General features: G+C 27.1%; 7 protein-coding genes across 7 annotated transcripts; 1 reads left to right on the plus strand and 6 right to left on the minus strand.

Moving 5' to 3' along the window:
- Position 1: 1 nt before the first annotated feature.
- DICPUDRAFT_157906 (uncharacterized protein) lies at positions 2-1,597 on the minus strand (the record flags this gene model as incomplete). The annotated part of the gene is made up of 5 exons (XM_003293061.1): positions 2-265; positions 339-809; positions 870-1,056; positions 1,129-1,235; positions 1,319-1,597. The coding sequence occupies 5 exons, from the start codon at positions 1,595-1,597 to the stop codon at positions 2-4; spliced, it is 1,308 nt and encodes a 435-aa protein (XP_003293109.1).
- Positions 1,598-1,991: 394 nt separating this feature from the next.
- Positions 1,992-3,893, minus strand: DICPUDRAFT_41541 (uncharacterized protein; the record flags this gene model as incomplete). The annotated part of the gene is made up of 1 exon (XM_003293062.1): positions 1,992-3,893. The coding sequence occupies one exon, from the start codon at positions 3,891-3,893 to the stop codon at positions 1,992-1,994; it is 1,902 nt and encodes a 633-aa protein (XP_003293110.1).
- A 462-nt stretch (positions 3,894-4,355) lies between these two features.
- Positions 4,356-6,363, minus strand: DICPUDRAFT_157908 (uncharacterized protein; the record flags this gene model as incomplete). The annotated part of the gene is made up of 3 exons (XM_003293063.1): positions 4,356-4,376; positions 5,616-5,760; positions 5,837-6,363. 3 exons carry the CDS (start codon positions 6,361-6,363, stop codon positions 4,356-4,358), a joined length of 693 nt encoding a protein of 230 aa, XP_003293111.1.
- A 600-nt stretch (positions 6,364-6,963) lies between these two features.
- DICPUDRAFT_83693 (uncharacterized protein) lies at positions 6,964-8,382 on the minus strand (the record flags this gene model as incomplete). The annotated part of the gene is made up of 1 exon (XM_003293064.1): positions 6,964-8,382. The coding sequence occupies one exon, from the start codon at positions 8,380-8,382 to the stop codon at positions 6,964-6,966; it is 1,419 nt and encodes a 472-aa protein (XP_003293112.1).
- A 301-nt stretch (positions 8,383-8,683) lies between these two features.
- DICPUDRAFT_157910 (uncharacterized protein) lies at positions 8,684-9,733 on the minus strand (the record flags this gene model as incomplete). The annotated part of the gene is made up of 2 exons (XM_003293065.1): positions 8,684-8,959; positions 9,038-9,733. 2 exons carry the CDS (start codon positions 9,731-9,733, stop codon positions 8,684-8,686), a joined length of 972 nt encoding a protein of 323 aa, XP_003293113.1.
- Positions 9,734-10,281: 548 nt separating this feature from the next.
- On the plus strand, positions 10,282-10,959 carry DICPUDRAFT_90092 (uncharacterized protein; the record flags this gene model as incomplete). Its single annotated transcript, XM_003293056.1, has 3 exons — positions 10,282-10,396; positions 10,488-10,773; positions 10,845-10,959. The coding sequence occupies 3 exons, from the start codon at positions 10,282-10,284 to the stop codon at positions 10,957-10,959; spliced, it is 516 nt and encodes a 171-aa protein (XP_003293104.1).
- A 271-nt stretch (positions 10,960-11,230) lies between these two features.
- DICPUDRAFT_157913 (uncharacterized protein) lies at positions 11,231-14,917 on the minus strand (the record flags this gene model as incomplete). The annotated part of the gene is made up of 2 exons (XM_003293066.1): positions 11,231-14,611; positions 14,687-14,917. 2 exons carry the CDS (start codon positions 14,915-14,917, stop codon positions 11,231-11,233), a joined length of 3,612 nt encoding a protein of 1,203 aa, XP_003293114.1.
- Between the last annotated feature and the right edge of the window lie 303 nt (positions 14,918-15,220).

Consider the following 15,220-nt stretch of genomic DNA (forward strand, 5'->3'; position numbering starts at 1 on the left):
GTTAATTATTCATATATTGGCAAATAATGTTCATAACTTGTGAACCAGGGAATCTACCGAGAACACCACCAATACAATCAATTTCTGAAAATTTATTAACATTATCAATGAAATCATTTGGATTTTTGACAAATGTTTCATTATTTGGATTATTTATAATTTTATCGGCATTAGTAACTTTGGTAATTGTGAATGGTACTGGTTCATATGAATGATCACCTGTTAAAACTGGTGTTGAATGATCACCTGTTAAACAAATTGTGAACTAAAATAAAAAAATTAGTAAATGATGCTGATAATGATGATGTCGATGATGATGATATAAAAAGTATACAAACATTTCCTTTTTTATTTCTTTGAGCTTCTGATAATTTTGTAATAATAAATGATAACATTTTATCAACTTTTTCTAAAAATTCAATTTTGAGTGGTGCATTTTTATCGTGACCTGCATCATCAACAGCTTTAACATGAAGGAAACCAAATTGATATTTATTTGAATCTTCTAATAAATTCTCTAAAAGAGTATCTGCTTTTGCTTGTAAATTTGTATGATAGTCTCCAGTGGCACCAGGTGCATCAACGATATCGATTTTAATTGACATACCTAAACCAGCAATAATACAAGTTGGTGCAATCATGAATGCTGACATTTTATACTTTTGTTCGAATGTTGGTGCATCAACGCAAACTCCACAACCACGTAATAATACAACATTTGCTGCTGCTAAACCCTGTTTTCTTCTTTCTACATTAATTGGATGATTTTCTAATGCTTTTTGAATTTCAGTTGAAAGTTCGTTTACAATCTATATTATTACGTAAATTAGATATTATACATTATAATGTATATTATTGCAGGTACTTACTTTACTAGTTAAAATGGCATCATGACAGTCGTTTAATGGTTTTGCTTGTAATAATGGTAAATTATCTTTAAGTGGGTCAGTACCGCTGATTGCATCAGTAAGATGTGGACCTCTAACTCTAACACCACATCTATGCTCGGTTGCATATTTAACATCTACTCTATAATCTGGGAATGATGGTAATTTACTATAAAAATATTAATAAAAGTATTTAAAATTATTATTAAATAAAAGATATTTATGATTGGATTATATTTACATTCCAGTTAAATAATCACATAAAATTGGTCCAAGATGTTCAAAATTTCTATCAGCTCTTCTTTGAAGTACAATACCTGTTTTTGTATCTAAAGTTGCAAAGTTTGACTAGTATATTGAAAAATGAGATGGTATTAGTATACAATAAAGACTCCAATAGTTTATTTAAAATGAAACTAGTTTGTATTTACTTTAAAAGCAATATCACCAGGAACCATTTCCAAACCAGCACCCATTGATTCAAATGCACCTCTGCCTCTATAATAGGTTCTTGGATCATAACCTAGAATTGAAAGATGGGCAGTATCACTACCACATGCATAACCTGGTTCTACTGGATCCATTGCACCATTAATACCACCAAATGCCATAGCATCCATTGTTGGAGTATTTGCTTCTTGAAGTGTTGTTTTTCTTTGATATTGTGGTAATGATGTATCTCCAATACCATCAACCATTACAAAAACCATTTTATTTGGTGGTGTGGTCATTTTTAAATTTGTGTTTGTATGTTTGTTCCTAAAATGAAATATAAATTTTAAAAAAAAAAAAAAAAAAAATTAATATAATTTTATTTTTTTTTTTTTTGATTTTTTTTTTTTTTGATTTTTCAATTTATTTATTTTTTTCATTTTTCCCCCATTCATTTATTTTTCAAATCCATTATTGTCATGGTTAATATGATAAAGTTAAATCAATAAAGGAAAATATCCATATTTAAAAAAAAAAATGTATTAATAAATATATTTGAAATGAACATATAATAAAATAAAAAAAATTAATGAAAAGAAGAATTATTTATTTATTTAAAAAAATTGTTTATAAATTTTTTTTTTTTTTTTTTTTTAAAATAATATTATTTAATTAATCCAATTCTTCTTCAGTTGAAGATGGGTTTTTTTCATAACTTGGGTTATTTTCATAATTTGGGTTTTGTTGGTACAATTTTGTCATTATTGGATTGACTATAGATTCCAATTTCTTCATTTCATTTTCATATTCAGATTTACTTGCATTCAAGCTTGACTGGTTAACAAATGTTAATGCTTTTTCAAGTGCACTTTCAACTGTAGCCCTATCATCCTGGGATAGTTTTGAAGAGATATTATCATCTTTAATAGAGTTGCCAACGGTGTATGCATAGTTTTCAAGTTTGTTCTTAGATTCTATCAATTCACGCATGGTTTTGTCTTCTTCTTTAAATCTCTCGGCTTCTTGGACCATCTTTTCAATATCAGCAAGAGAAATGTTATTCTTATCACGAGTGATGGTGATTTTCTTAGTCTCTCCTGTTCCCTTTTCAACAGCAGTAACATTTAAAATTCCATTCGCATCAACATCATACTGGACTTCAATTTGGGGCACACCACGAGGGGCCGGTGGGATTCCACTTAATTCAAAAGTACCCAACTTGTTGTTATCTCTAGTCATTGCACGTTCACCTTCGTAGATTTGAATTAAAACTCCATTTTGGTTGTCAGCGTTAGTTGAGAATGTTTGCTTCTTTTTGCATGGAATTATAGTATTACGTGGAATAAGAGTTGTCATAACACCACCAGCAGTTTCCAAACCCAAAGATAATGGTGCAACATCTAAGAAAACACAACCTTTGACCCTGTCATCGTCGTTGGAAAGAATTGATGCTTGGACAGCTGCACCATAGGCTACAGCTTCATCTGGGTTAATCGATTTGTTTAAAGCTTTACCATTGAAAAAGTCTTGTAATAGCTGCTGGACCTTTGGAATACGTGTTGAGCCACCAACTAAAACAACTTCATGGATTGACTTCTTGTCTAGTTTCGAATCTTTAATAGCTATTTCAACAGGCTCAATACATTTACGGAAAAGGTCGGAACAAAGCTCTTCAAAACGAGCTCTTGTGATAGATGTGTAGAAATCAATACCATCAAATAAAGAGTCTATTTCTACTGAAGCCTGGGTAGATGATGAAAGAGTTCTTTTGGCACGTTCACAAGCTGTTCTTAAACGACGAAGACTACGTTGGTTTGACATAATATCTTTTTTATGCTTTCTTTTAAACTCTTCGACAAAGTGATTGACAAGACGGTTATCAAAATCTTCACCGCCCAAATGAGTATCACCAGCTGTTGCACGAACCTCAAATACACCATCGTCAATTGTTAAAACGGAAACATCAAATGTACCACCACCCAAATCAAAGATTAAAATATTCTTTTCCCCATCTTTAACCTTCTCCAAACCATAAGCAATAGCAGCAGCGCTAGGTTCATTAATAATACGTTGTACAGATAAATTGGCAATTGTACCGGCATCTTTGGTAGCTTGACGTTGTGCATCATTAAAATAAGCAGGAACAGTAATTACGGCCTTATCAACAGTTTTACCAAGATAATCTTCGGCAATAGTTTTCATTTTAGATAAAACCATCGAGCTAATTTCCTCTGGTGTAAAATCTTTGGTTTCTTCTTTATATTGAACACGAATATAAGGCTTGTCACCTTCTTTTTGTACAACTTTAAAAGGCCAATGCTTCATATCACTTTGAACCTCTTTTTCCGAAAATTTACGACCAATTAATCTCTTTGCATCAAAGACCGTATTCTCTGGGTTCATGGCCACTTGGTTCTTTGCTCCATCACCAATTAAACGCTCTTGGCTATTAAAAGCAACATAAGATGGTGTTGTACGATTACCAGAATCGTTTGCAATAATCTCAACTTTGCCATTTTGATAAACTGCAACACAGGAATAAGTTGTACCTAAATCAATACCAATACTTGACATTTTTTTTTTTTCTTGTTAATAATAAAATTAATAAAAATAAATAATAAATTTTAAATATATAAACTATAATAAAATAAATAAAATGTATATATAATTTTTTGCTATATATAAATAATAAAATAAATTTTTTGAATGAATAAAAAAAAAAAAAAATAATATTATAAATACTTTTTATTTTTAATATGAGTAATTTCAATAATAGAATTAAAAATTGAAAGATTCATGCAAAAACAATAGAAAACCTATTGAAAAAGTACCTAGATATTCATATTATTTTATATTTAATTTTCAACGAAATTCTATTTAAATATTTATTTTTTAATAACCACAAACAAAATAAAATTTAGAAAAATAAAATAAAAAAATAAAAAATTTTATTTTTCCAAATTTTTTCTTTATTTTAAAAAAAGAAATTATTTTTTAATTTAAATAAAAACTATATTTTTATTAATAACCTAAAGTTTATTTATTCTTACATTCAGCCTATTTAAAAAAAAAAATTTATTTGTTTTGGATGAATAGAAAAAAAAAAAAGTTTTAAAAATGTAAATAAGTAAAAATAAAATAAACACCACGGACCAAATTTTTAAAATTTGTGTGGGTTTTTATTTATCTAAAACAAATGAATGTTCTACCTAGTGGAATGTTGTTCAAAAAGCTATTACTATTATTGAAATTAGTTATCCTGAAACTATTTATTTTCTTTGACTCATTTGATGGTTCAGCAATCTACTATTGAAAAGATTTTTGAGTATTCTAATAGATTTGAAACTAGTTTAGTACACTGCTTTTGATTTAAATTATAAACAACTGAAAATGTTTTAAGGTCACATGAATAAATAATTCTTATTTATATATAATTCCATAATCTTGATATTAACATTTGATGGAATTCTGTCTTAACCAAATAATGTAGGTAATGGTATCAATATTGATGTTGAACGACATATTCGATCTTGAGTGATAAAACCATATGGACAATTATTTCTTTATAAAACTATTTAGTTATATCGCATTTGCCTGGCCAGGACAAAATAATAGATTTTCTTTAAATAGTTGATTATATTGAAATATTGAAACTTTGTTATAATATTATTGTTACCAATGATTATTATTATTTTGATTATTATTATATTGGATGTTATTACCTCTAAAGGTAAATTTATCTCTAATGGAACCGACTGTTCAGTATTTAGGTGCATTTAACGTTCTGAAATAATTTAATCTAACTTAAGAAAATTTCTTTATAAACTTTGTGTAAAATTTTTAATTAATTTGGCAAAATCGAGTAAGATAACTTTCCTAGTTGTTTTCAAAAAAATTCGGTTTCGTCTTATAAACACAGAAACGTTGTCTTAAGGGCGGGTGGTATTCTTTGAATTTGGATAGAATTGTATTTGATCAACACTTGATTATATATTAATTTGAGTTTTTATAAGCTTATTTACTCGATCTTTAAAGAATATGAGAAGAATTGGGTTTAATTGAATTGCAACTGACTGGCTTGGGTACGAATAGACCATTATTAATTCTTTATTTAGTTTAAAAATAGTAGCGAGCAGATCATGAAGGAAAACTTGGTAATTGGCTTTAAATTGGTATAACTATTTTTTAAAAATAAATAATTAATATGTTAATATTAGTGTTTTCAGTTTCCACATTTCCTAAATATTTATTTCAAATATTGGGTTTTTTTTTTTGTTTTAATGTGACAATACTTACTTGTGCTTGGAGGTTATTAAACAAATATTCACTTATTTCAAAATTGGCATTATCGATTGGACTTGCAATGGTATAAATGTTAAATGATTTGGTTATTCTGCAATGACATTGAGTGTAGTTGATGATGCAGTAAAATAAATTGACCCTTTGTTTATTATTTTTATTTCTAACTTTAATTAATGTTAGAATATGGAACCCATTCTCCGCTATCCTCATCATACTCCTCAACACATGGTGGTTCACCATTGAAATTTTCCCCATTACATTGATATGGTGATTCTGGGTTTTGGTATGATTGTGGTGAACCAGAAACGGAATGACGTGCTTCATCCTGGTTAAATGTTGGGTAGCTTGATGAGGCTCTTTTATGTAAATGACCTGATTCTTGATTATCATTTGACTGTGTTGCACATGAAACGGAATGACGAGACTCGCTTTGATTGAAAGCTGGGTAGTCAGATGGTTCCCTTTTATTTATATGACCTGATTCTGGATTGCTGCTCGATTGTGGTGCACCTGAAACGGAATGACGAGACTCGCATTGGTTGAATGCAGGGTAGTTTGATGGTCCTCTAATATTGTAATTGTAGCTGTGGTTGTCATTGTTGTTGCCATTGCAGTTGTTATTGTAGTTGCCATAGTAGTTGCCTTTGTTGTTGAAATAGTATTTGATTAAACCCAAACCAAATAAGAAGGAAATAACCAATGTGATAATGGTTTGACAAAATAAAACTAAATAATCGTTCATTTTTTTTATTTTAGTGATCTATTAAAGAATAGAGTGTGAAAGTTTTGAAATTATTATTAATTATTTGAAGTTGTATTTATTTTATCTATATAAAAAATTATTGCTATTATTAATTTTTATTATTGACTATTATAAAAAATAAATAAATGTATATAATTATTTGTATATTGATAAAACGAAAAAAAAATGAAAAAATAAAAAAATAAAAATTCCCCCACACACCACAAAAAAAAAATTAAGAAAAAAAAAAATTTTAATTAAAAAAAATAATAATTTTATAAAATTAAAAAAATGAAATTTACCACAAAAATTTTCTGCAAAAGGAATAAGAGATGGTGCCATCATTATTAAAAAATTATAACAATTATTTTAATTTATATCCATCATTAATTTTATTTTAATAATTTTCCCACAAAAAAAAAATTAATAATGATTTATAAGGCAACCATCATTGCATAATATATAAAAAAGTATTTAAAAGAATAACAACAGTTTAATTATTAACATATTGATTTGGTCGGAATAAAAAGAGGTGAAATATTTCTTTTATATATTAGGTTAAGTAGTTTTTTTAAAATTTACATTTTATTTATTTTTTATTTAGTGTCTTAATAGAAATTCCTCATCATCACTATCAGATGTAATAAGAGGTACTGCTATATATGGTTCCATCTTTAATCCCCTTAAAAAGTTTTTATTTTTTCTTCTATTGAATAAAAAGACACCCACAGCACAAATAGAAACTCCAAATAATACTGAAAAACTGATAATTAAAATATCTCTTAATGGTAAAACTTCTTCGACATTAAATCCATTAATTACAAATGCTGTATTAAATGAAGCTGATGTAGGACCGGGCAGAGGTGTACAAATTGAGAAATATATCAATCTTGAACCTGTGGAATTAAAAATATTTATTACTTCGGATTCATTGAGAACTCTAATATAAGCATGGTTTGGTTGCAAAACCTTATTTGATGAATATCTATCAGACATCGAAATAGTGATGTATGATGATGTTTTTTCATTAAATATGGTTAAACTAAGTTGGTTATCTGCAAGTTCGAATTTAAGATCTTGATCAGGATTGTTAACAGCGAAAACAGTTTCTATATTCATATTTTCAAAAGCTGCTATATTTGATCCTGATCTAAATTCTAATGAGACTGATACTGAATTGTTTGAAACTGGTAAAAGGGTACCATAACTATCTGAAATGTTATTTGATCCGATTAAATATGATGTTAACTCGCCACTTTGTACATAATTTGCATTATAAATTAATTTTGTAATAAGTTTTGAAAGTGCTTGTGAAACTTCAAAGTGTAAATGGCTACTATCTGAATAGTCATTATATAAAGCCATTGAATTGATAGATTGAAAACCTTTAATACTTGGGCCATTTGTTAATTTTTCAACCTGAAGGAACCCATTTGCTTCTATTCGAAAAACATCATCCTTTAAAAATACCTTAAAAGTATTATAAGTGGCACCAGTAGGATTTGGGTCCTCATTATGCTTTAGTCCTTTTAATGAACACTTTGGACCATAATAACGTTCATTACAAAGACATACACCATATGCACAGCTGCCATGTTCACAAGAGCATATTGAATTACTAAATAAGTAACTGGTATATAAAAGTGATGATGATCCATAATTTAACTGAACACTGTATAAACTATTAAAATTGAATGACTCCAAAACGTCTGTTTTATTTGATACAAGTGAATCTGGTAATGCCCCAAACATGCACTGGACCATAAGGTCACCATTTGAAGAGGTCTCATTTAATAACTGAACATCAGTACAATCGATGGATGATTCTTGATCTATAATAAATTTAACTTGTGAACTGTTTGAAAAACTTTTATTACAAAGATTTACTTGTAATAATACCAATAAACCTTCTTCGGATGGATGTATCGGAGATATCGAATTTATAATTGGGTCGCAATTTCCAGCAAAACTACTATTTATAAAAACATTAAAAATAAATAATAAAATAATTTTAATCATTTTTATAAAAAATTATTTATTAAACAATTATTATAACTTTTTTTAAAGTTTATAACAATTTTTTGTTTTAAAACTATAAGTTTTTTTATAAAGTTTTTTTTTTTGTTTTATAAAAAAATAAAAAAAAATCTTTTTTTTAAAATTTTTTTTTTAAAAAAAAAAAAGTAAAGGTGTTAAATGGACAAACATAATTTTAATTTGAATGTAAATAAAAAAATATAGTTCTTTTAAAACTATATTATTTTTTTTTTTTGAATGTTTTTATTTTAAATTTTTTATTTTATTTTATTTATATCATTTATTAATTTTTTGGATTAAGACCAATTGTTGGGTCAGTTAAAAGTTCTTCTAAAGAATATTTTCCTGTATATCTTTCTAAAGTAGTATCGATTTTATGGGTTGGTCCTTCGAGTGGATAATGGTGACCATTGATTGCATTGATACAGAAATTTTCGATAGAAATAAAATCACCTTCTTTGACAAAATCAACATTAACAGTTCCTAAAGTGTGACGAGTTTTCTTTTGTTTAATTGGAACAATTAAAGTGGTTGTATCAGCTGATGAATGATTTCTAATCTATAGTATTGTATAATTGATAAAAATTATTAATAAAATATAATTAATTAATAAAAATAATAAAAATCAAGCACTTACACCAGCTTCATCATAAAAGTAATTTTTTTTGGTTAAAGTATTGAAATCGGGATTTCCTCTTTCCATTGATGGTTTTAATTCACCAAAGTATATATCTTGAAGTAAGAGAATAGCATCGTATGTTGGCATGCCAAGTGGATTAACTGAACTATTTCTATATTCTTCGATCATATTGTAAATGGCAACTCCTGAAAGTGAGAAAAATAAAAATCCAAAAACACCATAGATAAGATCAGATTGGAATTTGAGTTCTTTAGTTAATTTTGGTGCTTTATTTTCTACTTCACCAAAAAGATCGTATTCTACTTCTTGATCTTCTTCTTTGTATTCTTTTTCTCTATTTTCTTCCTCATCCTCTTCTTCTTTTTCTTTTCCTTTTTCTTTTTGTTCCTCTTCTTTTTTCTCTTTTTCTTTCTCTTTTGTATCTTTAATAATTTTTTTTTCATCTTCTAAACTGTATGATGAATATCCTCTGAATTGTTGTTGTTTACCGAATAATCCACTTTGTGAAACTTTGAAAAATGAATAACCTTTAATGTTAACATTTTGATTTATATTTAATAATGATTGTTTAGAGTTGTTGTTTTGTTGTTGGAAAGTTGAAAAATATCTGATAGCTTGTTGAGTTTGTGTTGCATTAAATTTAAATTGATTTTGTAAAATGCTTGATAATATTGGTTTGGTAATCTTGATCATTTTTAAATATTATAAATAATAATAATATTTTATTATTTATTAATAAAAAAATAATTTAATATGAAAATGATGATAAAAAAACGAAAAAAAAAATAATAAAAAAAAAAAATTTTAAAAAAAAATTTTAATTTTTTTATTTTTTAATTTTTTCATTTTTTTTTTTTTTTTTTTGAAAATATAATTATGACATAATTTATTTGAGTAATTAAATAGAGTAGAAATAAATATTTATATAAATAGAAAAGTAAATTTTTAAAACCAAACTTAAAATTAAAAATTGTGTGTTATTTTAAAAAAAAAAAAAAAAACTAAACAATAAAAAAATAATAAATAATAAAAAATTAAATAAAGAATAAACGAAAAACTATAAATTAAATATAAAATAATAGTTATTATAAAAATAAAAACACACAAATAATTGCGCTTTTTTAATAATTTTTTTGAAATTAAAAAATTTGAAATTTTTATTTTTTTTAAATTTTATTTTTATTTTATTTTTATTTTACATTTAGGATTAAGTATCATTTTATTTATATACTATATTTAAAATGGCAACCAAAAAAAGAACAAGAGACTCCTATGAGTCTGAAGCAAACCCAGTAAATACAGTACAACCATCGAGAATAATAAAAAATATAAAACAAGACACAGAAACTATATCAGGTAAAATTTAATTAATTATTAAATGGAATCGATTAAAATTAGAGATATTAACCGAAATTGGTTTTTTATTTTTTTAATTACAATATTATAGAAAGAACAATAAATATATTAATGAATTCACAAAAAAATAATAATAACAATAATAACAACAAAGTCAATAGTAGTACAGTTAAAGATGTAGAGTTTACAAATTTACATCCAAATATACCTTCAGATTATTTCAGTTGTAGTGATTGCACACAAGGTTCATGCAGATCATGCTGTAATAATAGACAACTTAGAGAATGTCCATCTTGCTATCATAAAATGTGCGGTCATTGTGCCCATTATTGTGAAGGTTGCAATGATATAGTTTGTTCAAATTGTTGCGTCACAAAGTAAGTTTTAATAAATAGATATCATAGTAATATAATAATTGTTTCATTTTATAATATACTAACATAAATAGTAATTCTAATTCAATACCCAATTCTCAAAAATGTGACTGTTGCTGCGAACATAGTTTTGATCAAACCTATGACATAGATTTTTGTATAGATTGTAATTATAATTCACACAAATAAAAACAAGCACTTTAAAAATTTCAACGAATACTATAAATAATATAAACAAAATTAATATTAAAAATAACACTAATAATCATAATAGTAATTATGTAGTCAATACACAAAATATAGATATAGTAACAGTGATGTTTCTATTCTGAAAATTTATTTTTATAAAATACTTTAAAATCTAAAATAAAATATTATTATAGTTTTTTATTTTTTTATTTCTTTTTTATTTATTTTTTTTTTATTTGAAAAAAAAGATATTTTTAATAATTAAATTTTGTTAATTATTAAAATCCCATCTGAAAATGGTACCATTGGATGAACCACTAATGAAACCAGCTTCATCTGAATCAATACAAGTAATTGGTGATTTAATAGGTATTTTTGATGATTCTTTAAATGTGCCTAATGAAATTTTTGGAAGGTTTTGTAATATTTGTTGTTGAGTATTGGCTACAGCTACAGTGGGTTGTACATTATTAACTACAGCGGCTGGTTGAGCTGGTTCAGCTGGATTAGCTGGGGCTGGTGGTGGAGGAGCAACTGGTGTTGGTGGTGCCAAATTGATTGGTTCAATATTTGAAAAGTCCCAATTATCTAAACTCCAACCTATAATATAACCATCATCAGAGCCACTTAATACAATACCATTTTTCTCTTGATATGTTAAACATCTAATTGGAGATGTATGAGATGTTGCATGACTTGATAAGAATGTTTGGGTTTGTCTTAAATCCCAGAGCTTTAATGTTTTATCACTGGAGCCAGTTAAAAGCATGTAGTCACCGATTGATTCGATACAATTTACTGCATTGGTATGTCCATTTAATGATGAAATTAATTGACCATTACTAAGATTCCAAATTTTGGCGGTTCTATCTGAACTGGTGGTAAGAGCAATACCATCATTTGAAATACTACTATGGAGTTGGAGTTTGGTTTGAATAATCTTTTTAGAGTGAGATACAGGTTCTTGCCATAATCTAGTTGATGATTCTACATCCCAAAGTTCGATGATAGACTCTTCCCAAATAAAGAATTTTCCATGATAGCTAAAATCAAAACCATCTGCCAATAATGACATTCTATTAAAAGTATGTGCTTTAATTGGTTGTTCGAAAAAGTCAACAATAGAAACACTACCATTCTTGAAACCTACATATACCTTGGTGTAATCTGAAAGTGGCCAAATTGAATTTGATCTTTGAGTTCTATCATATTCAATTGAAATTGGAGAAATATTACTTTCTTCGTATGTACTAATACATTCACCAGAATTTAAATTCCACATACGTACCTTCTTCTCTGCGGCAATTGATACAGCAGAATTACCCTCGGTTTTGACTGATTTTATACTCTTGGTATGACCTTTAAGTTCTATTTTACTGGTTGGTTTTAATTTGGTCCAACAGTCACTTTGTTTAAATCTTTGAGTGTATTGAGCTTTCCAGTTAATAAATTCATCATATGGTCTATAGCCTTTGTTTTTATTTTTACGATTCATACCATCACTTTCATCAGAATTTCCTCTATGGTCACTGGATTTTTGAGGCATATGGTTTTCTTGGTTTGTTTGAGGCATTCCAGATATTATTCTCATAAGGGCCTTCATCTCTTGAATTTTTGATTGTATAGTTTCCATTGGTATTAACGACATGATTTGTGGTGGTAATTGTGCCAATACTTGATCAATATTTGAAAAATCTGTAAAATTAACTTGTGAAATCAATTGTCTTAATGTTTCAGTGTCGTTGGCTGAAAGATCAACTGGTATGTTGCCATTGGTGAGAGTAACTAAAAGACTAATTGGGTCATTGATGTTTATACCGGCCATTTCTAATGGTGTTTGTTGTACTGGTGCAGTACCTGCAGGTTGGTCGTTTGCCATTGGAATTTGTGTGGAGTTTTCGATCATTTGTTGATCGCTTGGGTTTGAAATTATTATATTATCAAATGCTGGATTAAAAATTTCTTTCTTTGGTATTTTTTTGTTGAATGATGGATTGTTTTTGAATAAATGTTTCCAAAGATTAGTGTTATCGGTTGTTACTTTGAATCTCTTACAAACTAGTGATACATTAATAATATCTCTGGCAGATAAGTTGAAAAAAATAATATGAATTAGTTCTTCTGGCAAATTATCAAAAGAGGAATTTGAAAAATAATAGGATTTTCTTTGGATTTTTCCTTTTCTACCGCTATCAGAGACCAAGAAGAGGAATGGTTGTTTTTTGCTTTCGTTCCATGCAATTGGGGTTTGTTCCATCGAACCATTCTTTAAAGCTACACCAGGTAATCTTAAACTTGGTCTCATTGCCTGTTCATTATGTTGATATTGTTGTAACAATTGTTGTTGGGTGAGATCAGCACCATTTTCTTCTTCATCTCTTGTTCCGTTTCTCTTTCTTTTGTTTTTTGATGATGCAATGTTGTTATCTTTATTGTTGTCATTTAATAAAATATTTGCAAAGTTTTCAACCATTTCATTATAAACTTGGGGACTACCGATTTGTGGACCAACCTCACCACAATGATTTTCAATGGTTGGAATTACTGGTAAGTGTTTAGATAACTTTGAAAATGCTGAAATTTTGTTTACATGATTCATAATACTATTTTGATTAGAGATGATTCTTGCGGCAAATAATTTAGTAACCATTTCTTGTTCCCATGGTGTTGGATAGCCCTTAACCTCGATAGCTGCTAAAAAACTTGTAAAACTACCTTCACCCAAACCATAATTTAATAAACCAGTTGGAAGATAATGTACTTCGATACCGTCAGTAACTTGATAGCCTGGTGATGAAATGGATCTCCAATGAACAGATGAAAAATTACCTGGACCTTTTTTAACGGATTGGAGCAAACGCATATTAATTGTATTTCTCCACATTCTATAGTTTACTTCGACTTCTCTAACATTCGCATTAATATCTTCAATTAGTTCGGTTTTATCATAAAAGGTATCCCATTCAAATGGGTTTTTTGGATCATATAAAACATCAGCCAATAATGATGGAGGAAAGATTGATGAAAAACTGCCCTTTCCAATCATATAATAACCTTCTTCAGTTTTCTTTATTAAAATTTCCATATCTAATTTCTTTAAATATATTTTCCAACCATAATCAGGATTTGTTGTTCCAAACATTTCATTTACTTCTTTTTCTGCTTTTTCCATAATTGAAATTCTTGAATCTTGAATCTCTTGAACCTCTTTGTTGTTATTAATAAAATGCTCAAGAGATTTAAATATTGTTCCTAAACGACCACAAACTGTTGCTGGAAATAAAGTTAAAAATTTAAAATCTTGAAGGGTTTCTTTAGAATCAAATGACCTATATCCTGGTACTCTTTGTGAATCTATATCTCTTTTTTGACATTGTTGAATGAAAGTTAATCTGCATTTATCTTTTTCACCTTGAAGACCTTGAATTACCCAACCATTTGGTAAACATTCAAATTGGTTTTCGTTTGTTTCTTCTAATTCAATGGATCTCATTGCAATTACAAAAACTCTTGCCTGGGGGTCATATCTACAACTTCTATATAAATTCATTTCTAAACAGTCAATTAATGGATTGGTAAATTTTAAATGAATGATATGGTTTAAATGATCATATTCTTCTAAAATTTCTGCATGTTGACAATGATAATCCCACTAATAAATAATAAATATTATTAGTTTCATTTTTTTAATTATTTCTTTTTTTTCTTTATTTTTTTTTTTACATACTTTATGTCTTAGTTTTATATTATATAAAATTTCATATAGTTTTTCTGGTGAAATACTGAAGTCACATACTCCTTTTGTTATATATATGGATTCTATTGTATGACTTGATATTAAATAATCTGTATCAGACTCTTCTAACTCTGGGGTCCATGGTATTTTAGGTGAGACTGCTAATTCGTGTATCTCACGAATATTTTGACGTGAAATTTCATTACCATTAATATATTGCATTTCTATACTGTTACAGTTATTTTATTTAATATATAGTGATAGTTATTATTTTGAATAAATTAGAAAAAAAAAAAAAAAAATTAATTTATTTTTTAAAAAATAATTTATTTTATGTGTGTTATTTTAACTCTTTTTATTGTTATGTTATGTTAAGTTATGTTTTGTTATTTTTATTGTTATTTTAAACTTATTATTACTATTGGTTAATTAAATTTAATATAATTGTAGAGTTGGGCAATTATGAAATAAATCAATTAAATATATATATAAGCTATATATTTATTAACAAATATATTAAATAAT

Source organism: Dictyostelium purpureum, assembly GCF_000190715.1.
Source record: "Dictyostelium purpureum unplaced genomic scaffold DICPUscaffold_396, whole genome shotgun sequence".
NCBI classification, from domain to species: Eukaryota; Evosea; class Eumycetozoa; order Dictyosteliales; family Dictyosteliaceae; genus Dictyostelium; species Dictyostelium purpureum.